Below are 26,820 nucleotides of genomic sequence, written 5' to 3' on the forward strand. Positions count from 1 at the left end.
TATTCTGCCCTTTTCGACAAACAAAATTATAAAATGAAATTAGAACTGTAATAAAATTTAATTAAATACATTTGCCTTAAGGTAAGCTTATTATCAAGCAATTTGCTTCCCTTCCAATTAGCACATAAATAAAAAATAATTAATGATATAATAATCCGTATCACTAGCTAATATATGACTAAGTTAAACATATATATTTTCTGCATATCGTGTGTCTATAACTTCTTTGTTTTTTTTTTGTTTTAAATTTTTTGCTTTGGTTTTTATTTACGCTAAATTTACTATGTAAATTCGCTATGTACGTGTGTGTGTTTGTAAATATGCTCATCTAAATGCAAATTTGATTAACAGTGTTTTTCATATTGCTATGAATTTATATTGTTTAATATAATTAATTTATGTTCATTTAATAGGCATAGCTTTTGTTTGAACTTTACATGCTGAACCATCAGTTGTGTCTCTCATTTAGAGAGATTCACTTTTGTGTTTGTTTGTTCTTTTACTGCTTTTGTGAATATTTCATAAATTTATTTGTGTATAAACATTTCCAGTTCGCGCATATTTGAATTGATTTGAAAATTAATTGCATGCAGAGCAAACAAACATTTCCACTTTCATTTTGTTAATATTTCAACAGCAATTGGCTTTTGGCAGTTCGCATTCGAAACGCATTCAAGAAGAACCACTAATGATAAAAACAATTTGAAATAAATATGTAAATTATTTCACATAGCAAAGCGAAATAGTGTCACAATTTGGAAATTCAAAAGTAAATAATAATAATGATAAAATGTTTTCGCACAGGATTGAATGCCACCTGCACCTATTTGCTAAACTTTAGGGTACGTTTGAAAAATTATTTTAAATTATGAAAATTTAGAACATTTTAGGCAAGTGTAAGTTTTAATAATAAATAAATATATTTATGTAATTTATAAAAACTTTACAAATAACAAGAGGTTCTAGTTCGGAGCTACCGACTAGGGGACACCCTAAGCCCTCTTCTTCCAACACCAAATGCTATTATATATACTATTCTAGAAGCTACTTGTTAAGTTTGGTGACTCTAGCTCTTATTAATACCAAAATTACCCAAAAATCAGGATTTCGATAAAGATTTATATCGATTACTTGGAAACGGGACAAGTTATCGGTTATCGGAAGCAAACTCGATCTGCGCAGGCACTAGGAGGCCTACATCTAAACTTTCTCTAGCTTTTATAGGTTCTGATATGCTTGCGCTCATATATACAGACAGACGGACGGACGGACGGACGGACGGACGAACGGGCGGGCGGGTAGACAGACAGACGGACATGGCTAGATCGACTTGGCTATTGATGCTGATCAAAAATATATACACTTAATGGCGTCGGAGATGCTTCCTTCTACCTGTTACATACATTTACATATCGCACGAATACAATTTGCCCTTTTTCCGTTTTAAATGAGTTCAGGGTATAAAAAGAAAACCTTCAACCTTAAAACGGTAAGAAATGTTAAATGTTAATACGCCAATTTATTTTATCAACTATAAATAATTGGATATTTAAAAAAAAATAGAGAGCAACAATACATTTGCCAGCTAATGTGAAATAGTTGTAAAGTAGCTAATTAGCTTTATCGAATTGCGAACACTCGAAACGGAACATGAAGAAGGAAAACTTAATATCCAAGTGGTGATTGGCAATTAAAAGCCAAGAGAAAAACTCGTAATGCCAATTGCTGTTTGGCTGACTATTCATTTAATCAACAGTCGCTCAGAGCGAGTGCCATTTAACATGATATTCATTTTACGCGCGCAAGCATAAACATATCTACGATTATAGCTATACATGTATGCTATATACGACATATATACGCATGTAGTTCAAGTATATGGGGGTATATGAGTATGAGGGTGTCTCTATGAGTATTTCTAGTGCTGCCTTGCACAACTTTATTCAGTTTCTTACTTGTCTAAGTTTGATTCTATTTTTCACGCTCTTGCCGCGCTGCTTTTTGTTGAAGTTGTTTTTGTTGTCTTTGTTGCTGTTGTTGTTGTGCCCTAAATGAGTTTTTTGCAATTATTTGATTTCATCTTGAATACTGGCGCTGGCAAAGCACAGCAAATGTGTTTGGCTTGGTTGCTTTTAGCCCCATTGTTGTTGTTTTTGTTGCCGCTCCTGTTGTTGTATAAATTTGCGGCAACAATGCGGCAACCTTATTACCAACAGCCCAAAATGTTAACATTAAATGTTGCCTATGCGCCGCACTAATAGAAAATGCGATGCGGCTGCCGATAAAATGCAGCAAAAGCAAAAGCAAAAGCAACATCAACGGCAACGGCAGCAGCAACAACAACTTTGGCATAGGATCCGTGGCAACAACATAACTGCCTGCCAATATTACTATGCAAATGAGCATTGGCCAATGGCATTGCGTCACACGCGGCGTATGAGCAATGTGAAATATGCGCAGCTCACGCTGCCACGCCCATCGATTGCTGTTATTGTTGTTGTCATGGATGCTGTTGTTGTTGTTGTTGTTGTTGGTGGTGCTGCTGCCGCCGCCGCTGTTTGTCCTTTGGCAGATGCTGCTGTTTATGTTTGACTGCGCGCTGACAGCGCCCTCTAGTGGCTGGGTGGGGGCCTGGTTTTTCATATTACTCATACGCCACCGCGTCGCTGGCAGCGACGTTAGCAGCGCCGCTGGCAAATAACTCGATAAACGTTTGAAAATCCCAAATGATTGCGTTTTAATGCCGCGCATTATTTTACCAAGTAGATTATGCTGTGCCAGTGAGCCTGCAGAATTGTGAAATGCTCCGGGCGGATTACGCACGGGCGTTTGATTGTTATCGCCAGTGTTGCCAGCATGGTTGCCTGCAAATCGAAAGTAAGAAAAAGAAAAGAAGAGAGAAGAACAGAGGAGAGAAGAGAAGAGTTTGTGGGTATATATGAGCTCTTGTAGTAATCAGTTTTTGGTTAGTCGGGTTTATATTTTCATTTATTTTGCGCGTTTCCAAAGCTAAAATGGCATTGGATAAATGGATATATCAAGGGGCTGGAAGAGGGGTGACATAAAGGAGGGAGGGGGGGGGGGAGAGTTGGGTTGTCGGTGATAAAAGAAAATTGCTGCGGGGTGTGTGCTATGCATTTAATAGTTCGTAGCGCCTGACCGGTTATATGACTATTGCTTGTTAATTTATTGATTTTGCAGCTTTGCGGTTTGGGCCAATTGATGTTTGCTAGGCCAACAGCCAAATGGATTGGCGTACTTGCCTGACAAACCTCAAAATTGGCAGTGGGATTTAATTATCTTAGTGCTGTAGCTGTAGCTTGTTAAATGTTTAATGAAATATTTCATGGAAAACCCCTCAAGGGAAATTAATAAAACAGGTAATGAGAAAATAAACATATTAAAATAAATAATATGATATTAATATTTAATATTATGTTATTTATATTTAAGTTGTTTAAAAAAGAATTTTCACAATATTTCCATAAACCTGATTACGGTCAATAATTGCATTATGTTAAAGTATTCATTTACTTTTTCAATTAAATGTCTGGAACTATTATTATTAATTTAAATTTCTTTAAATCTAATCTAGATTGAAAAAAGTATTTCCAAAATATAAGTTGGCGTATATACTACATATTTTCCAAACCTAAAATTGTCTTAAGATTTGTAATTTTAACAATAAAAATATTTAATAATATAGAAAGAAAATATAAGGTTTTCATGGGAATTACTTTGTATATTTCGCTTTAAAACTATTTCAAATAAACCGTAGTTGTGGTAGAAGGTTAATATGTTTGCGCATTATAGCATTTAAGAATAAGTAATTTCAAAGCTTTTTAATTTATAATAACTGGGCAACAGCTTGACAACTGACCACAATCGACCCTTTCCTCTTTCCCATCTACCCGTTCCCTCTGGTCGACAGCTCTATTTATGGGGCTCGCTTAAGCAAGCTCCCCGAATGGCGTCCATTTCGGTGCTGCTTGTTGACATCTTTTACTTGCGACAGTCCCTCTTAACATTTTTATACATATTCTCCCCCAGTTTCCATTCGCTCTCTCTGTCTTTTATTTTTTTTTTTACAATGTCATTGTGTGTCTTTATATCGTCAATGCATTCGACGAGCGTTTCGACAGCGATTACTCGACAATATTTTACCGTGCTGTGTGCTTCTGTGCGTCTTTATAAGGCTGGCAGTCAATGTACCCAAGCTTGGACAGAGTTTGTCCCTGTCTCTGGTTGATTGAGTGCTGTCCACCCCATCCTACTCGGGTGCTTCTCGTTGTTGTTGTTATTGTAGTTGCTTTTGGTTTTTATGCACGTCATTGAACGCACTTTGTTGACCGCATGTCAATGTTTGATATATGGTCGACACAGTGGCTTAAGTATTGTTCAAGAGTTGCAAATTTGATAAACTATAACTTTGAACGCTAACCACAAAACTCTACTAAGGCGGTCCGAATGAACGGGATTTTGTATGAACATCTTGTTTGTTTTCCAAGATATCAAAACCAAATTCTGTATTTATTGGTATAGGCTGCCTACTTATAAGCAAAATCTTGTAAATACTCGACTGCTACATATATCATTTATCTTGGGTACCATTATCCTTATCTTTATCCTTATCTTAACTAAGATTGGCCCTTAGGCCTTTCAATATTCTTCAATACGGTATTAATAATTTTAGAATATTTATAAATAATAATAACAACAACATGAGCTAAAAGGCTTTTAATGGTTCGAATTGTTTTTGAATATGTGTGGCAATAATTTATTAGCTTTTCATTACCTAGTCCATGCAGAAGAAGCGAAAACGCTTTATTTAATATTATTTGAAATATTTTGTTGACAATTTCGTCACATGTGCACCACTGTACCCTCACATATCCACACACACAGGGAGTTCATAGTGTGCGCTGGTAAAAGTACATACATATGAGGGCTATTAAATATATTTTATCTGCTTTTAATCTTTTGGCATTTGGCTTTTCATCAGCTGGCGTCATAAATAACAACAAAGTGGTATTTAAGCGCGAATTGCGTTGATTTTCCTGCTGGTCTTTTGTGGTGTTTGGTGTGATATTTGTTGTTCTTGTTGTTGTTGGCTATAGGGCCAGTTTGGGCAGTTGTTGTTGTCTTTTACTGCAGTCAAAGTCATAAATATAAAGTGATAGATGCGTCAATGTTCAAATAAAGTTGCTCCAACACTAAACACTTCAAATAGGCCAAATTTAAGCGATTTTCAAGAGCATCAAGTGAGTAGACAAACAAACAGTCACACGCATATATGCCAGCATAGCTCTGCCTTGAGCTGTTTGTTTAAGGGTCTCAGCAAGATTTAGTTGGAAATTCGTATTCCTCTTTGATTGATGTCAAAGACATAAATATCAATAGTGCATGTGTGTCTGTGTGTGTCTGTGTGTGTGGGGTGTCTTTGTGAATGCCCGCATTCACGCTTGATTGAGAACACATTGAAAAGGTGTCAGAGCGACAGTCAGACATTTTTGATGGCATATTTCATTCGATGCCAATTCGGGGCAATAAATATTCTCCAATTTTACGCCACGCATCTTTGTTCTGATTTTTCAGCTTCAGCTCTGCGGCCTATGACCCTATATAGTACACACTCGCATATACATATATATATGTATGTGATATTTTATTTATAAGCTGCGACGTCGGCAAAACAAAACGTTGAAAACTCTCTGTCAAAGCTGTCAATCGCAAATCAATCAAAAAAGCATTTTGTGGCATTTTTGTTGTATTTCTCTTCTTTTTTTTTTGATGGAAAATATATTTATTTTTATGAATTTATATTTTTACAAAATCAATATTTAAAGATCTTTTTGCGAGTGACTTTTTTTATTACCGGCAACTGAATACATTTTTACTTTTTCTAAATTAACTACATAAGAAAAATTGACAAAATGTCTTGCTTCAAATCTATACGAAAAAAACTAACAACAGCAGGTTCAAAGTCAATGTAACATAGTTAATTAAGTCTGTGCAGTACAGGTTGAAGTCTATATATACTTATGATATGGATGGAAGAGTGTAAAGCGCGTCTCAGATAATTCTTCATAAATATCCTTCAAAATATGAGTTTGCAGGCAGTTGAATGCTAAACCTAAAAGTTTTATCTAACCGTGTTCCGTGTTGTTTTCCATATCTAAAGATAGAAAATTCTTAAAATCGTCGTAGCATGCATTTCTATCAGAAAAGCTTACTTCAGTAAATTTCGACGGTTAGTTGTCACTTAGTCAATCAGGACAAAAAGTTGTATATATGGAGATCATAGTAAATTTTATGAATATATATAGACCGAATTTGTCAATTATTGACTTTATCATGTCATTTACCTTTGTTCTTTTATAATTCATATTCTAATTAAATTTAAATTTTAGTCTCAGATTTCTCTTGCAGAAAAATTTAAATTATATGTCTTCAGGGGTATTTTTCTTCTTGGAGTCTTATTTGTATGCTTCTATTTTTTTTGCTCCCCTTATTGAGGCACTTGTCATGCACGACTGCGCTTGCCAGCTCCGCTGTCTGCTTATACGTAGCCTTTGCCCAGACAACAGATATGGCCTGGCAGGTCCGCTGCACCTCCTCTGCCTTTGCAGTTCCGCCCGCACAATTCAGATCCAGTTCATTAGTGCAGTCGGTTGAGCGGCATTTTACGGACGCGTGCCTTAAATAATTGCATTTTAAATGCAATCAACATTTTTGCTGGCAAATATTTTTCGTTAGCCAGCGATTTGTTGTTATTGCTATTGCTGTTTTTGTTGTTGTTATGTTTCAAGGATTAAAAGTGCCCAAAAGCCAGGCAGGCTGAAAAATGTTGGCTAAAACCGCAATAAAACCAGACGCTGGTTATGGCTAATTTGCCGTGAGTTCTTTTTGCGACTAATTTGCGACATATTTTCGTGAAAAATGCTGCACAGGACACGCGTGCATCCTGCGGCTGGACAGACGTGGATATTGGTATTGACAACGTCACAATGTCAGTGTCAATCAGCATTTAAGCTGTTGCCTGTTACTGTTGTTGTTGTTGTTTGGGCTATGCGATTGATGGCGTTTTTATTGCAACAGATTTATTTGAACGGCAAAAAGAGAAACTAGCACAGACACACGCCAACACAAATCCACACATCCACACACACACACACACACACCCACACACATGTTTTGAGTGTGAAGCATTTACAAATGCCCCGCCTCAAATGTCTGGCGTGCATTCGAAATGAAAATAGAATAAAATACAAAATAAATTGTTGCTTGGTTGTGTTTTGTGGCTGCATTTTGTGGCTTAGTTGCTTTTTTCCACCCTGCGCACTTCCCGACCTGCCCTCAACTTGTTGGTTAGCTTTTGTGGTTGATTTGATGTGAACCATGCGGGCTGCATTCCGCTCCTGCATTCCCATGGCTGGTATCCTTTTTGATTTTTTTATTGTGCCACACCGTTTAGTCGTTTAGCTGAATATTGTTTTATCAGATTTATACGCACTTTTACCGCAGTTTAATTGAAATGCCGTTGTTATTAGCGAGAAATTGATTTGCTGGTCTATTATTTACATTATGGGCTAAATTTCGTAAAAGATATTACAAATTGCTGCCAATATACCAAATGTACGCATATTCAAAATAGAATCAATTATCAATCAGCTGCATCGTAGTTTGCATAACTAATATTTGGTCTGGCTTTGTTCGTATAAAATCAAATATAGTTCCGCCGTCAAATTTGTCTTTTACTGCTTCACGTTCATTTTTAATCAAGTTTAATATTATTCTCAATATAAAATGAAAACATTTTTAACTATTTTAGTATTTGCCTTTATAAATCACTAAGACTTTTAATGTGTGGGAAGTCTGAATAAAACAGGAAAATATGTTTAAACATAATATTAAATAACATACACATTAAATAATAATACACATTAAAGCACATTAAAGCACCACTTCCTAAAAGAAGCTTCTGCAAAAATGTTGGTCTCGTAGATCAGTCAGTCAGTCAGTTAGTCAGTCTGTCTGGCCAAACAGTTTTGCGCAGATAGATCTAAAATGTTCGCACTTATAAGATTTTAAACAAAAAAAAAACAGTTGAGGAGCTTTTTTAACCATTCAAAAACACGGCTATAACTCTTAACTACTTATTTCTTCGGCTGCTTCTTCCGCCCCCATTCTGTGCCCCCTTTGATTGCCGACTTATTTGTTGTGCGCCTTATGCTTATGGCACTTCATAAATCCAAGATGCGATATTGCCGCCTCTTGGTGCAGGAGGCAATAAAGTGCACTGCTTATTTGCAGTTGAACATGAAATGAAAACTGAAAAACGGAAAACTGTGAGATGCAAACGTCAAGGAAATTTAATTAATTTTTAACGTTGGCGCTAAACACTTGGCCATGGCCAAACAAAAGGCCAAAAGAGCGGCCAGCAGCTAGCAGCGAGCACCAAGCACCAAGCGAAATACGCACAGTGAGAATTTTGCCATTATAAGTTTTGCATTATGGCAACTGGCAACACGGGAAAAGCCAACGGCGACGCACTTGAAATATGAAAAATATACAAGATGAATGAAAAGAAAATGCAACAGCGATAGGAGAGAGAGCCAGATGTATGATAAGAGGAGAACAGATGCAGTGCAGAGGAACTATGTGCAAATGATGAAAAAGTGCAGCAATGGCTATCAAAAAGGCACCTACAGATACAGGACCCGGGCACCTACAAAGGATGCTTTTTGTATGTTTGGGTTAACGGAGAGGGGTACAAGGGGTAGACTACTCGTAGCGGGTACTTACCTTGAGCACCGTCACGCCACTCCTCAACCCCGTAATCAGGCAAAGCGTTAGCCGACTCAAATTTATTTCTATGACGTCTCTTGCCATCTTTTGCAATGTGAAGTTGGTTTAAGTTGGATTTTTTGTATAATTTTATGCAGCAAGAATCAGTCGTAGCAACAGAGAGGGAGTACGAGAGATAGAAAGAGAGAGAGAGAGAGAGAGTTGGACGTGTTTTTGGCACGGTACAAGGTATATGAATAATGGCGGTTTTGTTGTTGTTGGTTGGAGTTTTGTTTATTATCATTTTGTTTATTTTTTTTCAGGCAACATGAAAGAAATATTTAAAAAACCAAAAAGTTGAAAAGGTTGGGTTAAGGGAGAGAAAAAATGGAGAGAGTAAAAGAAAAACGCACATAAAAACGAATTTACATATAGACGTAATGGTATTCCAAGTATTTTTATTTAATTTTTGCATTTATTTGCATTTAATAGCCGTCTGAGCAGCAACAACAACAAATAAAAAAAAACACAACAAACAAAAGTAAATGTGGTAAAACAAGCGAAATGGACACAGAAAATTGCATGCAAGCTGCCAAATGGGATGAGAGTCTTGATGAGGGGTAAAAGGGTTCATGTGCGAAAGGGGCAAGTTGATGTCCTGTGTAGGGACTTTGGCTGACCGCCGTAGTTTCAAGTCGGTCTGACAACATTTTTGTTAGTATTTGCAGCAATTTGCGTAGATTATGGCCAGTAGACATTTCAAGACTCTTATAGAGACGACTCGAACACAAAATACTTTAAAGTTCTTAGTCTTAGTTCTGATGATCTAAATAAAAATTTTCTACCCATCTGATGATTCTTAACTTTTGGGTCAAAGTTTGGTGCTTTTTATGCTGATGATTTGCGGTGCATAAAGTTATTAATACAAATTATGTAAAACCAATTTAGACGAGGTTGAGTGAGTGAGTTTGTGCTTAATGATATTTAAAATGAAATTAATTTATAATATTGAATTACATACCATAGCTACGATTTAACATGGCCATCTCCGATATAATTGCTGTTGTGGGTGTCGGCATTTCTGTAAAGGGAGAATACAAATTTATTTTTCATTCGTGGAAGAATTAACTTCTCCAAATGTTCAATTACATTTGTTGAAAATAAAATAATTAATTTCGTAAAGAATTATCAACAGTTAAAATACAGCAATATAAACACTTAATAAATCAAACCAATAATGAAATAATCAAACTTATATTAGAGCATAACCCAGCAGTCAATTTTGGGCTCAAAGAGTCGCTTTATAAAGACAACTATCACCGAACTTTTATTTTTAAAATCATGTTGACATCAATACAATTATCGTTAAAATGTTTGGTTAAATTGTCCTTACAGCATAACATTATCAGCAAGTATTATTTGTTCCTTTAATGTTGACCGCGGCAAAGTTAATTTAACTATGAATAATCAATAAACTCTACCACATACATATATATACGACTTAATGACTCTAATTTTAAGCTTAATTTATTTTGGCAATGAACAGGTTTTTTTCTGAATCATTGGCAAGTTTTAAAGAAAAATCTTTAAATTAATGTCACCTCTTAAAAACTGATCAAAAATAAAAAAAAAACTTGACAATTAAACTGATGCGCAGCAAATTAAATATGTGAATATATTTCTGATAGTTTTGCGCAAGTGCAATAAATAAATTGCAAAAAGAATAATTAAAAGAAGAAAAAAACATACAGAAAGAATAAATAAATATGTGTCGCAATGTCACTCACCGTCGAGCTTAATGTTGCCATCGGTTTCGCCCAGCGAATTTTTTGCTACGCAGCGATAGGTGCCAAAATCATTTGGCCCAACGGCGCGAATTTTTAACTTCATATATTTCGTATAACCGCTGACGGTTGATGTGGTCTCGTATTTATCACCAGCTCGGGAAGTGTCTGCAAAACGCAAACAGATCGTAAAATATATATATATATATATATTTGTTAAAAAGTGAATGCAGCTTTAAAGTTTTGCCTTACACATAAAATTGTAGCAAAAGAGCAAAAAAAGAAAAATCAATTAATTAATGTCACCTGCATTTTGTGTGTGCTTTTTGTAGTTGTGAGCAGCGGGGCGAAATGCGTTTTCAATGGCGACTCAAACTAATTACGCGTCACACACCCCAACCCTCCGCAGCTGTAGCTGTCTGCGTGTGTGTGTAATTAAAACTGCCGCAGTTCGATACTAAGGGTGTTCCCTATCCGAGAACTAAATAAAACTTTTCTCATTAATCAGTGAAAATCTAAAAAAAAAACTTTTGTTCAATGTTCTTTACTTCTTTTCTATTTTTTTTTCTTCTGCTGTGGCTTTAATTTCGCTTTGTGCTGCCTACTTTTTGGGGCACAGACTAGGCCAGACTAGGCTCACAAATAGCAAGTAAAGCGGCGATGGCTCATATAAGTAGCATTAAATATATAAACTTAATTTCACTTTGATTGTTTGGCGCAGTGTAAGGCGATATCGCATGTTCCTCATACGCCATGTTGTGCCTCTATTTATTTGCGTGTGTCCATGTGTGTGTGTGCTTGTGTGTGCTTGTGACAAATGTCTTTGGTTTCAGATTTTCTTTTTTGGCAAAAACAATTTACGTTGTTGCGCTTAGCATGCATGTGAGTCGCGGCTTCTGCTTGTTCTTTTTTTTTATAGTCAGTCACCTTTTGTGACGCCGCAGTTACTCAGATACTTTTCGTGCTTTATTATAAGCTCCTCTGACACGCAAATATATAATTTAACTCATAATCAACAGCAGTAGAAGCAGCAGCAGCAGCAGCAACAGCAGCGACCTCGACATATGCGATTTCTGCGACTGATGGCAGCAACTTTATACTTTTAATATGCCGCCATCCGATATTGGGACATAAAACACAAGTTTTTTTTGCGTGTTTTTTTTTCGCGTTCTTTTTTTTTTTTTTGGCTGGCTGTGGCATGCATCTACGGTAGTTTGAGAGAGAATTGCTTGTCCTGCGCTGACTATGTCTGTGATAAATGGCATGTGCTAGTGACAGTTGAAGCGAGGGCTGTGCGACAAGTTGTTTCTTTTTTGACAGAATTGGGCTAGACTCATACCAAAGTTTAGAGAGAAGAAAAGTACTAAGACAGATGAGGATACACTGGTAGACTCTGATGTAGAGCTCCAAATACGTTACCTCTACTTCAGATTGTACCTTTGTATTCGCATCTGTCTTCAGTCTAAGACTCCATCTATTCACTCGTTCGGTAGCTTCCTTTTCCTAGTTTCTGTATCTACCCACCTGCATCTATAAACAAACATACAGAGGAGCTCCATGCGTTTCGCTCCGAAATCGCTTAAAATTTATTACCCAAAACTTTTGGTGTCTGTTTGCCATGCATCATGCTCGACGCCGCCGAATTCATATCCCAGTTTGCGTTTTGTTTGCAGCCTATGCGTGTGTGCATATGAAATGTCTTTCCTACTAGCTGATACGTTGGCCATAATTTGGCATTTTCTGCCACACACAAGTATGTCGTGTCAGATGTGTGTCTGTGCCATATCGAACAAACAAATGGCACTTAAGCATAAAAAATAAGAATAGAGGTCTATCAAAAGACCCTTCTATGGCATTTGCTGTAATTTCTATGCTCACGAGTCGAATGATGACTCATTTCTCGGCTTACCAAATTGTTCATGTGTTTCGACTTATCTACGCTTTATCTCAGCGCAGTGCATTATATTAATTTACTGGGGTAAGGCTTACGAGAATACTTAATGACATTTTGTAAGCCTTTAAAGAGCGCAATGATTTGTTGCCTCGTCTAAGCATACACATTATGAATTTTATTGATTTTATATAGTCACTTCAATGTTAATTATTTTCCGTTTTAATTTGGTCGCAAAGCGCGGATTACGGAGTTTCACCTCAGCTGGTCGTCCTGTTGGTGCTGGCGCATGATGTTGCATGCATTTAGGCGATTTACGCTTGCACGCGGCATTTGCGCAAATACCCGCAATATTGGTTGTGTGTGGGTCTTTGTGTGTGTGTGTGTGTGGCAATGTGATTATGTTCAAATAATTTCCGCTACAATATAATATTTTCTGACATTTATATCTCTGGAATAGCTGGTTATATTGACGAACAGTATTTTCATAGTATTTACCACATTGCATCTTTACTTAAATTGATATCAATTCTGTTTTGTCAATTTGCGAGCATAACAGAATATTATTTATTAGTGTTGATTATTTTCATTTTAATTATATTAAAGTTTTGATGCACACTGAGAGCTCAGTGGTTAATTAAAAGCATTGTGCGAACGGGACTTACTGTAATTTAATCATTTACCAATTATTGGATTTGGATTTAAAGGGAATTTCATATTGCAATCAAAGCCACAAATATGCAGCGCCATTAAAAGCGAAAATCTCTTGTTGTAAGGCCAGATGGAATCATATAAACAAATATATACATACACATACGAGAGTATATATGAAGAAAAGCTTAAGTTCAGATTGAAATATGATTGTCTGTTTAATTAAATGAGCACTAAGAGAAGGCCTCAAATTATTTTTACATCAATTAAATGAGTATTAAAATATATGTATATATAGATTAAATAATATGTGTTTATTGTAAATTTAATTAAAATTTTCGTTACTTTAAGGTTGACTGAGATTTATGTAAGGTTCTATTAACATGTTGATTTCTACAGCAATTGCAATTAATCAACGAAAAACTAAAATAATTATTTATGATTTTTAATTGTTTATCCAATAAATAAACAAATTGGGTGCAATACTAAATGAATTTTTTAATTTTTTAAAAGCTATATTGAATATGCTAAATTTAATAATTTCATTAATAATATTGTTGAATTTACAAGGGTAAGAATTCCTTATACAAAAACAGGATAACCCATTTTAGTAAATAAGTTATTAAATGTTACAAATCTCATAAGAATTATGTGAGAAATTTTAGTATTATAGTACATTTATTTACATTTCATTAGAAAGCGACAATTGTCATGTTCTGGCATAAGGAACAAGTGAGAATTTTTGAAGTATTTAAGCAGCATTTGTGCTGTGCACTTGGCTACTTCCCTTAAAATGCTTTTCCTCGATGCAATCTGTCAAGTGCTACCCAATAAGGACAATCATTTTAAAGCCTTATGCTGTGACATTAACAGCTCAGCAGTCTGTGCGCATGTATGCGCATGTTTTTCGAATGCCTGTCACTCAGTGCGTATGAGTAATGCGAAAAAGAAATCGCCGCAGCTTCAGCCACAGCAGCAACATTGACGCCCACGTTATTGTTTGGCAATGGATTTTTTGTTTTTCATTTTTGTTGTTGATGCTGCTGCCGCTGCTGTGCAATTTCAGCTGCGTTTGCATCTGCATTGGCTGTGGCAACGGCAGCAGCTTAACTTATTTTTTGGGCTCACGCAGTGATGGGAGTTTTAATTTTTGCCATTTTACATGACAGTTCTCTGAATGCCTGCTGGGCCTGGGTCTGGTCTTGGCAAGGCAGCATGTTGATTACATTGTAAGCTCATTTACAAACGCCCTTCAGATAATAAATGTGGCTACAATAAACAGCCACACAGTTGCCACTGGTCAAGACTGCAGCTTTTATTGGATTTCGTGGGACAGTGGGACAATCCACCATACCATGCAGATAGAGCATACCACATTTGCATAATAATGACAATAAGTTAAGCCTTTGCTTAAGTTCAGTTTGTGCAGTTCAAATTACCTGATATTATCATGTCGCCGCGCTCAGTGGTCCAATAATTGATTGAGGCTGGATACGCCTCTGTATGACATTCCAGCATAACATCCTGGCCCAAGTAGGCACCTTCCAATTGGTTTGGTATGGATAGCATTGGGGGGACTGCGAACAATATGTATGCAATGTCATAAAAAAAAAATTATTTTTAAAATATAATTAGTTTCAATAATTTTGTTACTGCGGATATTAAAAAAAATGGGCTCACGAAATTCCCCTTTTATTGGGATTGTGTTAATAAAGTATTGTATCGTACGCTTTTTTTTTAAATATTTATTGGTATTAATTTCGTTGTTTATATTTTATATCATTTTATAATATAAAACTCAAAACGATTTAACAAATCGATATGAATTGTAGCACTTGTAAATCCATAAACTGTTTTCTGCTGATCCGATGAAACTTGCCAACAATTTCAATTTCCATCACAGATTTTTGAAGCAATTTTCGTATGGAATTTACGTGAGTTTGCAAACTGTTTTTGGATTAAAATGCGTTCGGTCATTAAAAGTGCGCCTGTAAGCGTGAGATTGTTCCTGGGTGTGTGTAAATAGCTTTTGTTACTGCATCGGCCGGGGGCTATGTGTGTGTGGGTGTGCGTGCATGTGTGCGTGTGGCAGCAACAACAAAAGCTCTGATGGCAATGGCAACGCATTTTCGCCACGTACACAGCGTGGGGCACAAAATAACACCTACTGACAAACAAAACGCCCACATACAAGGCGAAATGAGCGTATACACACAACAAAAACACACACGCACACACACACTGGTAAATTAATTTAACGTGACTGCAGCTTTGGTCGATTTTCGGCCAAGTGCGTGCAACCCCGAATCACCCCCCTTGCTATTTCGTGTGCTGAGGACAAGCTGCGGTTATTGCCCCGAGGCTGCAACAGTCATTCGATGCGTGCCGTTCAAAGCGGTATGGGGGAAGCAAAGCACACACGTTGCGCACCTGCTTTGCTTTGTGTATTTTACGCATTTCACAGCGCTTCTCAGTCGGGGTTGCCACACCGACCGAATGGCACATAAATGTTTCATAACACTTGTTCCCCAAAAACGGATTTTACGCGCCAGCACGTGGAATTCAATATAAGATTGTTACACGCTTCTCAAACTGGCAACTATTCTGGTTAGGTTTCGCTTCATAGAAAATCTACTCTACTTTCAAAGACAAATGCACGTATAATATTTTCAGTTTTAAACATTTCTTAATTAATTTAGGTATTGATGAGAAAGAGTTGGTCAAGGAAGCGTAAACAAATTAATTTTGTTGATAATAAATGCTTACAAATTCTTACAAGAACGAAGTTTTTTACTAAAGACAAATATAAAAATAAAAAAATTTTATATACAAATATCTGTGGGTGCTCGTCACTTTTGTATTTTATCCAAAAGAATACATATACAAATTTAATACTTTTGTATACCTCTACCTCTTCAATATAATATATTTATATAAATTATAATATTATATAAATATTATAAATATTGTGTAGTCCCATCTAATTCTGATTTTTTAGTGTTCAAAATAATTTGTTTTACAAATTTCCTATTTTTTCCCCAATAATTTCTTCTATGTTTTCATCAATGTTAGTGTTAAATTATTTTCTAGGATAGTTCAAGCATAATATTTATTCCATTGGAGGAAAATCTATAGGGTACGTATTCCCTCAAACGATAATAAACTTTAAAGCTTCCTTTTGTATAGGGAGATTTTTAAATAAGACTAGATTTTTTTTAATTTAATATATCCCAAATACTCACATTGAACTCGCAAATGCACCCGCTTGCTTATTGATGGCGGCACCCCGTTGGAGGCCACGCACAGATAGGCCGCCATGTGGAGCCGGCTCACTTTGGTGATGTGCAGCAGCTCGCCATCAACGACATTGACTGGTTTTTGTGGAAAGGGACGGGGAAAGAGAAGCATGAGAAGAAAAACCACATTGAGCAAGCGCTGTGTGCGCGGATTGTAAATGCGAAGCTGATTACTCACCATGCTCCCCGCCAATTAGCATTTCCTCGCCATCCTCGCGACGCCACATGACGTAGGGCTCTGGATAACCACGTGCCTTGCACATCAGCGATACGTTCTGACCCTCCCGGACAACCATGTCGTTGCTGGTCATGCCCTCGACTATCATGGGTGGCACTGCACAGCGAAGCGGAGTCAGAGAATGAGATGCGTGCATTGTGGTTCGATTGCCAGCGAATTGCTGAAGTCCTCTACTTACCCACCACCTGCAGGTAGCCCTTCCTGGAGCGCATTGGATCCTTAAAGTAATATAAGCAGAAATAAATTTTCACTTTCTGCTTGAAGCAATCAAATTTAAGACATAAAACCTACCGTATTGACCTGGCACATGTACCAGCCACGATCCGTTTCCTCTACTTCCTTGATGTGCAAATACCACTAAATAAATAAATAACATATGTTAAATTAACCTTAGCTGCAATTTTAATTTAATTTAATAATTAACAACTAAAAATTTTCTTCCCAACAATCAAGTTTATTTGATATAAATTATATTTCTACTAATCACGTCTACATAAAAGATAAGTGAGAAAGATATGATTTTGCGATAAGCATTTACAAGAGAGCCTTACGCTCCATAGAACCAAATTCCAGTTCCGAACAAAATATTTGAAAGTGTCCGCAAAACTATAAAGACAAATTAAAATGTTATTTAATAACTTCTTACCGATCGATGATCGTTGTAGGTCAAACTAATCCGATTATTTTGCGAAATTACATTATGATGTATGGAAAGTATCGTCTGGGTATCCACACGCACCCAGGCCACTTTGTAGCCCTTGAGATTCTCCACGACGCAGGCGAGCAGCGCGTCGCGGCCAATTGAGACGGTGACATTAGCAATGGGTTCGGCAAAGCGTGGCATGTCCGCATCTGTGAAAGCACAAGCAGAAGCAGACAGTTAACCAGAAGGGTGCCGCACAGCCATTTGTGGCAGAGTTAATTTGTGTAAAAGTTTGCTTGGCCCATATTTGACTTTGTGGTTCGCGCTTAAAACTTATTTTTATAAAAGAAAAGACGGAGCCAACGAAAAATGTAGCGCATTTTCTTTGACATGACTCTGTCGCACTTTTACTGACTCTTGATGGGGCATGTTGCGCATACGTTCCATAAGCCGGTGAAAGTGCAGCGAGTCGCGGGCGGGCACCAAAATATTAAAGGAAGGTAATTAAAAAAAAAAATAGCACAAGGTTAAGTTGAAAGCCGTTAAATTAATTACCTTCCAGTGCCGTTTGCTGTGTATCCACGCGTGTGTGTTTGCCTGCAGAACGAAAGAGTGCACAAAAAGGAGCAGTTAGAAAATTTAATTATATTTTTGGTCAAATAATTTCATTGGGAAAACATTCTGGCTGCCCGTTCGTATACGTAATAAATAAAAATTAATTAGCGCCAACTTGGACAAAAACTTTGCGCCAATGTGTCCTGCCGTGTCCTGTGGACTCTGTTGCTGTCGCCTTATTTTGCTGATACGACAATTTTCACGCTGCGCTTTTAGTTTCTCATGCCCGTTTTTATGACAAAAGTTCAAGTTTTATTGTTTTTTTGTCGCAAATTGCAACGACTGCAGGTTTTTCGTTGTGAGAGCACAAAAAGTTTTATTTAACAGAAAATATTTCGTAATTCAATTACAGTGACATTATGTTATTCAATTGTAAGAATTATATATATTACATCATTTTTACAGTCTTTGGCTAAATAATATTGTGTATATTAAGTAAAAAAGTGATTGCAATATCAAAAATCGCATTATGTAAAGTTCACGTTCAAAACTTTTTAGAAAGAAGAATTAACATTAACGGCATTTTTATTATATATTATTATTTTATTTACTTATATTACTTATAGATTAAATAAGTTGCCAGAAGCAAAATATCTATTCTTCCACTTAAAGATTAACTTAAATAATTTGTATTGTTAGACTTTTAAAGAGATTTCATTAATTACTTTAGGTCTGCGTTTTATCTGTGGTTCTGTGAATTTTTTAATTCTAGTTAACATTCGACTTTCAGATCACAAAACTGCCGTGTCGCATGTCAATATTCGTTTAGCCCCGACCAAACTCCAGTATCAGTGCCCTTATCCGTCGACACTTGCAAATGTTCCACAAGCATTTAAGAAATTTGAGTTAGCTGCAAATCTCATTCCGGTCAATGTGTTCTGGGACGCTGTACGTAAAATAAAACTGGTAAATTGAAAAACGCTTAAGCATTTTTACAGCTTTTAACACGGCATTGCATATTGAATTACGTTGCGAAGTCAGGAGACAGAACACAGGAGACAGGAGTCAGTCGACAGCAGGACAACTGCAAACGGCGCTTAAGAATCGCTAGCCCTACTTGCCCCCCACTTGCTGGTGGCCGACACCCAAAGCCGTGTCCAATCTCCAATTCCCTGTGGACTTTTGCCACTTTTCAACTTTCGAGTCCTCCCCCTCAATCCCGTTTGCCGTGCAGCAACTACTGTTTATGCTTTTTCTCCGTTTCCCTTCAGTTCTGTTCCGATTTTGGCCATCGCTCTGTTTTTCTTTTCTCTTTTTTTCGGGCTACGAAAAATGCTCAACACGATTTTCGCTGTTGATTTACGTTTTAGCACGTTTTTCGTATAGTTTGGAGTTGAGTTTTTTAGCATTTCGGGGGAAAGCGCAACACGCTTCTTTCAATTTCACCTGTCAGGGCTGCATTTGCAGGTTTTTGCCATTCAAGAGTTGTTTTCTGGCGAACGTCAAGCTGAAATTTAATGAGCAGTTTTTCATAAGCTATCTGCTTGGCCTGCCGTTGTCTGGGATTCTTTTTGCGTAATGGGTAGCAGCTGCCAGCTGACACTAGAGTTGTGATCAGTTAGAATGCGTTAGAAAATAGTAGGATTAATAAATTTAATGTAATAATTGAGTAGACTCGGAAGTAGCTGACTAAAAATTTCAGTAAGTCAGTACACTTTCTACAATAAATTAAATATGATAAACATTAATTTAAATATGTTCAGTTTAAATACTTTAACTCAATATTTTGAGTTTTTTTCCTTTTTTCGTTATTTATCATCATTTTTATTAATTGGCAAATATCAGAAAATTATTTTTTTATTGCAATATGTCTTTAAATACAATATATCACCTGCCTTTTTACCTTGCTTCGGAAAACAATAATTTTTAAAAGTGTCTCAAAGGAATCCTGAGATATATGGCATTCTATGCTGCCTCTTGCAGCACACTTTATGTAATTAATCAATTGGTTTAACTCAGGATTAAATAAGCAATACTCTTGTCTGAGATTAAACTTATAAATTCGTATTATTTTCTTAAACATAATTTATGCTAACTAAAGGTAGTTGTCAGTAAATTAATTTATAGAGTATTTTTAACCTCACATATGTTGGCTTTGTGCTTTGCAAATATGTTTTAAATTTATAGGGTTTCCCTAGCCCCAAGTACCTCGCTAGCAGTAAGAAAGCCTGATGTCAGTCAATTGCTTGTCAGCCCCTGTCTGCTGCACAGTTTATAATTTATAGAGTACCTAATGCCTTACATACTTTGCTAATTTTAAAGCTTGCTTCAATGTTAAAGAGCGTTAATAATCAAACGTCTGCCCGCCATCCGACGCTGGCACCACATGTGGCAGGGGTTGGACTGGCAATCAGTCAGCTCAATGTCCACTCGACTCCACCATGATCTGGCGCGCAAATGTTGTTTGGCTCACCTAAGCAAAGGACCAGGTCCTGAATTGGCCTTTTTATGCAAACGCAGCTGACCATTCAATTTATCAGGCTCGCCGATGGCTTCGTTTCGTTTCGTTTCGAGCCGACTTTGGTTTTTGGACTTTGTGCAAACAAAAACGCGCTGAAAAGTGGCAGCCAGTTTCAATGAGCCGCCTCTCCGACTGGGCGGGGTTGGGCCAGAACAAGTAGCTGCAAAAAGCGGCGCCAAAGCAAATTTGACTGCGCTTTTTTTTTACTTTATTTCAAGCGAGTAAACACAAATTGTCGGCATACTTTTAGGCGCCTCGCTGGTCATTTAAAGCGCAGCTCACTTTTATGGCAAATTTATGGGGCGCTTAACATTCGAATGCCCCTCTGTACATCAACTGCAAATGCAAATCGCAAATCTGCACGTCTTTACCGGGCATTAAAATGAGTCGTCAACATTTACGCGACTGCCCGGAAACGCACAAATCATTGAGGTAGGCGGACTGCACATAGCGAATGGAGACGAGGAGAATGCACAGACTGTCTGTGTGACCACCTTGGCAAAACCAGAATCTAATCTCGGCTGCTTGCACCCACCAAATGGACGTCATAAACAAAAAGCACACAATAAGAGGCGGAAACTCGATGGGAACGTGCCGCCTACTCCGTTCGTGTGGTCGTTTTCAGGTTGCCTCAAGGCGTGCACAGTGGTACAAAACGCAAAATAAGATATGAAATATTAAACTTAACAGAAGACTAAACAAGTTCCCTTATTTTGTACATTGGAAAAGTTGTGTTATTTTAGTAGAAATTAATTTTAATTAAAAAATGTAAATCTGCTAATATCAAATTATGACCACATCTGACGGCAATATTAACAAAGCTTAATAAAATATAGTTACAGTAAGATATGAAGGATGCTTTAGCACGAGCTTTGCAATATGGCTTGAAAATAAACGATCTTGAAAAGAAAATATAAATTTGTATAAGATAGTCTCAAGTACTCGATGACTACTCCTGTCCAGGACAACAATAAAAAAAATGAATAATTAAATTGCAAATTAAGTCTCTTGTCAAGGCACGTCTAAAAATTGCCTGGAATTGATAATGACTGAGAATTACAAATAAATGTTTGGGATTGTAAAGCAATTAGCTCTTTTTAAAATAATAAAATGTAATGCTACAGGTGTTTAGTTAAATTTATGAAAATAAGTTGGTTAACTTGATTTAGCTCGCCGCAACCGATTTGACGCATATTCGCATATTTTTGTATCCACTGTGCTGGCGCCTTGACCCTTGTTGCCGTTTTTGGTTTTCTTTTTTATGGGCCCATCTTTTTGCTGGCCATGTTTCCTTTTTGCTTTTTTCGTTTTTTTTTTTTGTTGCTTGTTGATCGGATAGGGGGCGGGGCTACTTTTGGTTTACGCGCCTTCCACGCCCGGCCGTTTATTGTCGTTTATTTGTCTTTTCGCCATTTTTATATTTACGCATATAATCGCTTTCAACGCTCGCCGCCTTGGGAGCTCTGGGAGCTCATATCGGGCCAAGGATGAGGCAATGGGAATGCGAATGTTGCCCCGGACTTTGGCTGTGTGTCCATGTGCGTCTTTTATTTCTGTTCGGCTTGCGGCTTGCGGCTGCTTGTTGAGTGCCGACTCGACTCCAAGGCTGGTTTGGGGGAGGCCTGGCCGCTTATAAATATGATGTTATCGCTTTTTATGGTCCATTTTTATTGCCAGCAATCAGTCTTCTGTTTTGTTTGCTGATTGCTTGCCATTATTCAAATGTATTTGTTTAATTCTCGGGGATTGGTTCCGCTGCCAATGCCGCTGCTCCGCTGGGCAGGCACAAATCATTTTAAATCCGCAATATGTCAACAAATATTTGGCCCCGGCTTTTCGGGTTTCATTTGCCAAATGCTCAGCTCGTTATGGCTTATGGTGTGGCCATTATCTTTAAAACTGGAGATGCCAGTGTTGGCTACTTTACAGCGGGAGTGTTGTGTGTAGGGGGGAGCTTAGTGGCTACCAATCAAGCCAATCCAATCACACGCCATTGACATTTGACAGTTGCCAAATCAGCTGCAGCTCATAATCACATTGCGTATACGTAATTAGTTGAGAGCTGACAAGCTGTCTGCCGTTGCCCGCTCTCTCCGCCTCGCCAATGACTGACAAACACACTATTCTCTCGCTTCTCTCTCACACAATATCTCTCTCTCTCTCTCTGTCGTTTTCTCTCTACACTCACTGTTGTATATGCACTTTGTTGACAAACGAGCTGATTAAATAACAGCTCTGGCTCATTATGCAATTAAATGACTTCGGCACTGGCTTATTGGCTGCTTGTCCAGACAACATGGAGCACGTGAAAGCCAATGCTTATTTACATTTAAGCTTACTGATGGCTTATTAATTGAAAGTGTAAAACAGCATAGCTCAAATGCAATTTAATTTTAAGTTATGTGACACAAACAATTGTTTATTATTAAAATATTAGTCAACCATTCTAAAGATTTAGATAGCCAGGCTAAGCTGAATCTGTTTAAAACTAAAACTTTGGCAAAACATATTGACTACACTTAACTGTTTAATTAGCTGCTACAAAGGATAAAATACAAATATGAATATATACATCTCGCCTTACCAGTAAGAGCGCATAAAAATGTCAGAGATGAGATTACATTAAATATTCACCGTCAACTTAACTTAAGTATATAAAAGGTGAATTATTATGACATGATTTGTCTACAGACTCATGGACTAACCTAAGTCGATACGTGTTCTTTGGAGCAGCAAAATATTTTCCATTAAGGAACTTAACACCGTTTTCATACGCTTTATCATTTTGGACATGGGTTGTCTATAAAATTGATTGGATTTTATGCAATATATAAAATAAAATTTAAATTTTGTTTCTACTAAAATTAGATTATACTTGTTTATTTATTTTTAATTAGATATAAAGCTTTAATCTTTGAATTTAGTAGAAATATATTTAAAAAAAATCAAAGCATCGCAAAAAAGTTCATCTGGTTACGCGCTTAACGCCGAAAGGAACACAAAATAAGGAAAAGAAAAAACTGAAATGGCAAACAAGTCGCAACATTTACTTAAGTTGTAATACCGGCAGCAATCCAGGAGGCAACTATTACCATAATTTACAATGCAGTCATAAAAAGGGGATACAGCATATGAAATGCTTTATGCAAATTGTTTACTCTTGCCCTCAGCAGTCGCCGCAGCAGCAACAGCAGCCACAATAACAACACAAAGAAAGAATGGCGAAGGAAAACAAAATGAACGGCAGGCAAAGCCCAAAAGTATGCAACAGATTTTTTGCAGCAAGCACACGTGTTGCAAACAGCAAAAAATTGTGAAAAGCACGAAGCAGCAAAGCAAATGCTTACCATATAATATTAAATGCAAGCAGAGCAGAGAAAGTAAGCGGGAGCTGGAGACGTCGCGTGTGTGGATGCTCAGATATTTATATGCAAAACCGCAAAACAAATTTTGGTTGCGGCAAAATGCACTTTGCCAACTTGGCAACTTGGCAAACAAATGAACTCGAACTGGGAACACAAACACACATTCAGAACCAGTTCCGAATTTTGTTCCAGCTGCATATATAAAATGCACATATATATAAATGCAGGGACTTCTTTTGTTTTAAAAGCAACTGCAATCTCAGTTCAGTTCAGCAACTGTGGCTGCCGTTTTTTTTTCGCTTCAAGTATTTCGAACTTGATTGGCGAAGAAATTGCTGGCAAGTTGCCCAGCTGGTTGTGGCGGGTTCGGGCGGGATTCTGGCGGGTTCTGACTGGCTCTGACAATGTAATCGCTTGTAAGACAAAGCCAGCTTGCATTTAATGGCTCAATTCAAGCATCTTGATTGATTGAGCTGCGATGGAAAACTCATTAAGAACTTTAATTAAATTGAGCTCCCAGCAATGTCACAAGAAATAACAGCAGCTACAAAAAAAAAATAAAAGAAACAAATCCTCATTATTCATAATAAATATTATAAACATGAGAATGTGAAACTAACAGCTGCAGCAAGAAAAAACTAAAATACTTTAAGCAGCTTGACTAGAAGATTCCTGTTAAACACTGCCCAATCCTATTTAAGCAATTAATTCCTGGAATTCTTATTCTTTAATGTTCAATGAAACCATCGATTATTTTTAATTAGTGATCAACCAGGGTTGAATAGTTTGTTTTAATAGTATTGTATTATATTTCTTCACTTAAACGAAGCTTATATTGTGAATTAAATAAATATATACACTATTCAGCTGTTTTCACAGGGTATTAAGACGAAATATGTGCAAAATAAGTCAGAAAGTGAGCGAAAACATAAAACATGGCAAGCAACTGGGGAGCGTGAGTTCAGTGGGAATTGGGGAGTTGAGGGCGGCAAATGCTGCTGCTCGACACTTTCTCACTTTCATGAATTATGCTGCGTGCTTGTCAGCTTCAGCTTGAAGTTCCTGCCCCACCGTTAGCTCCTGTTCAGCATTACGGTGCAATGGCTGAGGGGCCACTAAGGTGCAACTGCCAACAGGCAGATGGTAGGTGGCAGTTGGCAGGTGGCAGCTGTTGCTGCGGCTACGTTTAGACTGTGTTTAACATATTAATAAATGATTGTGACAAATGCACAGCCAACGCCTGCATGTCTCAATGTGATTCTGGCCAGCTCGCTCTTCAGTATTCATGGCCTGCCCTGAAGACCTGAGGTGAAGTCGGGAAAACGAGGGTTAAAGTGGTTTATGATGCCAGAATAACAAATTAAAGTTAAACTGGCTGCACGAAAATTTAATTTTTTTAGGCTTGAGTAAAGGTAAAACTTGCTGTAATCGAATTCGTATCTTCAGTTTATTTTAAGATAGCTCTCATTAAAATGAGAGATCAGCAGAAAGGAATAAGATACAAAACAAAATTTGAACAGAGGAGAACAAACGAGGTAACAATATGTCGAATATCGAAATGGAATTAGCAAAGGGCAGATCGCAACAAGAAACATACCATTAATTTATAGCCAAGGGAAACTTACGGGAAAATAGAAAAAAAGTACGTTTCAAGTGCTCCACATGCTAATTAAGTTAAGTAACAGCTAATGAGATGTGCATGTCACGCGGCAGTTGCTTTCAGCTTAAGCTGAGAGACGTCAAGTTGTGCCTGACACAAAGTATTCATGTGTCATTTGTCACAGCTTTCGACTTAAGCGCAGCCACCTACAAGCTGCAAGATGCACAATTCCCAGTGTGCATTGGACGCTGAATTAATCATGCAATAATCATTCACTCAATTTACACCCACACCTCCGCACACTCACAACAGCTTCCGCCCCTCAGTGGAACAATGAACAATACTCAATCTCCATTTAATGCTCGATTGCTCAAAATGCACATTGCAAATTGTGCACGAGCTGCTGTGGGAGGCTGAGAGCGCTGTTGGGCAACGGTGGATTGACATTTAACAGCATATTGCTCATACGCCATGTCAGCGCTTGGCAGCGACGTCTTTTCGCCCAGTAGCGCATGGTAAGTAAATTTATTTCAAACAATTATGCAGCAATTAACAAACCGATGCCGGCAATTACAGGTGGGCGTGGCAATGTGGCAATGCCAGTGCCTGCCGTGCATTATTCATGCAATATATCACAGACTGGCGCGCCACGTAATTGCTGCTTTCAGGTAAAAGCACGCTGCATACTTTTGAGCATTTTAATTTTTCAATAATTCAATTTCAGTTGCAAGTGCCTGCCGTCCGTCTGTGTCGGTGTTGGTGTCGGTGTCGCTGGTTGTGTCTGTGTCTGTCTCGGTCTTTGCCTGATTTCTCACCTGTCTTGCAGATTAAGTATGCGCCGTGTGCGCGCCGCATATGCGTTGCGTGACGACATTGAGCGCGGCGCCTCCTTTGTTTGCAATATTGCCACGATTCGAGCTCATAAATTATTTTCAACGCGCATTTAAATTACAATTTGTAATATGCTCTCGCTCTGCCAGCCACACTCCCTCACTCCCAATCTCTCTCTCTCTCTCGCTCGTTCCCACTCTTTTTTAGGCTCCAGCAAGTGGCCTGTGGCAACTGCGGCACCTACGCTCGCTCGCTTGGGTTGCGGGTTTTGGCCATTTGCTGCCAACATTTCCGGCCACCGAGACCACTTCACAAATTAAGTTGTCAACAATTTTAACCATATCGCGACCATATAATCTTCACACCTAAATTATTTATATAAAAAGCTCCGACGACCACACACACACACACACACATAAATAAACACACGCTATACTCACACAGCAACAGCCAAACATAAGCGCCAGCAAGTGGGGCAATAAAACGTTTTATATCGTTGTTGTTGTTCTTGTCGTTGTCGAGCCTTTTGTTTAATAAATTATGTAAAATGCGCCAAATTGAATTTGAAATTCATGCAGACTCTTACTGGTTATGGGAATTAAGATATGTCGACAACCAGACAGACAGAAATACCCCAACACACAGACAGACAGTTGGA

General features: G+C 37.6%; 1 protein-coding gene across 4 annotated transcripts in view; it reads right to left on the reverse strand.

Annotated features, from left to right (window-relative positions):
• Positions 1-225: 225 nt before the first annotated feature.
• The window catches only part of DIP-kappa (Dpr-interacting protein kappa), a 156,345-nt gene continuing 129,750 nt past the window's right edge, over positions 226-26,820 (reverse strand). For 3 of the 4 annotated variants that reach the window (XM_070209515.1, XM_032437531.2, XM_032437530.2), the window contains 11 exons: positions 17,846-17,887; positions 17,294-17,499; positions 16,939-17,004; positions 16,826-16,865; positions 16,588-16,743; positions 16,356-16,484; positions 14,553-14,690; positions 10,575-10,739; positions 9,809-9,868; positions 8,806-8,892; positions 226-2,864 (listed from right to left, as the gene is read on the reverse strand). In XM_070209515.1, coding sequence (XP_070065616.1) covers positions 2,077-2,864; positions 8,806-8,892; positions 9,809-9,868; positions 10,575-10,739; positions 14,553-14,690; positions 16,356-16,484; positions 16,588-16,743; positions 16,826-16,865; positions 16,939-17,004; positions 17,294-17,491 — 1,827 coding nt within the window. In that variant the 5' untranslated portion in view covers positions 17,492-17,499; positions 17,846-17,887 and the 3' untranslated portion in view covers positions 226-2,076. The remainder of the gene's footprint in view (positions 2,865-8,805; positions 8,893-9,808; positions 9,869-10,574; positions 10,740-14,552; positions 14,691-16,355; positions 16,485-16,587; positions 16,744-16,825; positions 16,866-16,938; positions 17,005-17,293; positions 17,500-17,845; positions 17,888-26,820) is intronic. The other variant, XM_070209514.1, reaches the window with a different exon arrangement.

The sequence above is a fragment of the Drosophila virilis genome, chromosome 4 (assembly GCF_030788295.1).
Source record: "Drosophila virilis strain 15010-1051.87 chromosome 4, Dvir_AGI_RSII-ME, whole genome shotgun sequence".
NCBI classification, from domain to species: domain Eukaryota; kingdom Metazoa; phylum Arthropoda; class Insecta; order Diptera; family Drosophilidae; genus Drosophila; species Drosophila virilis.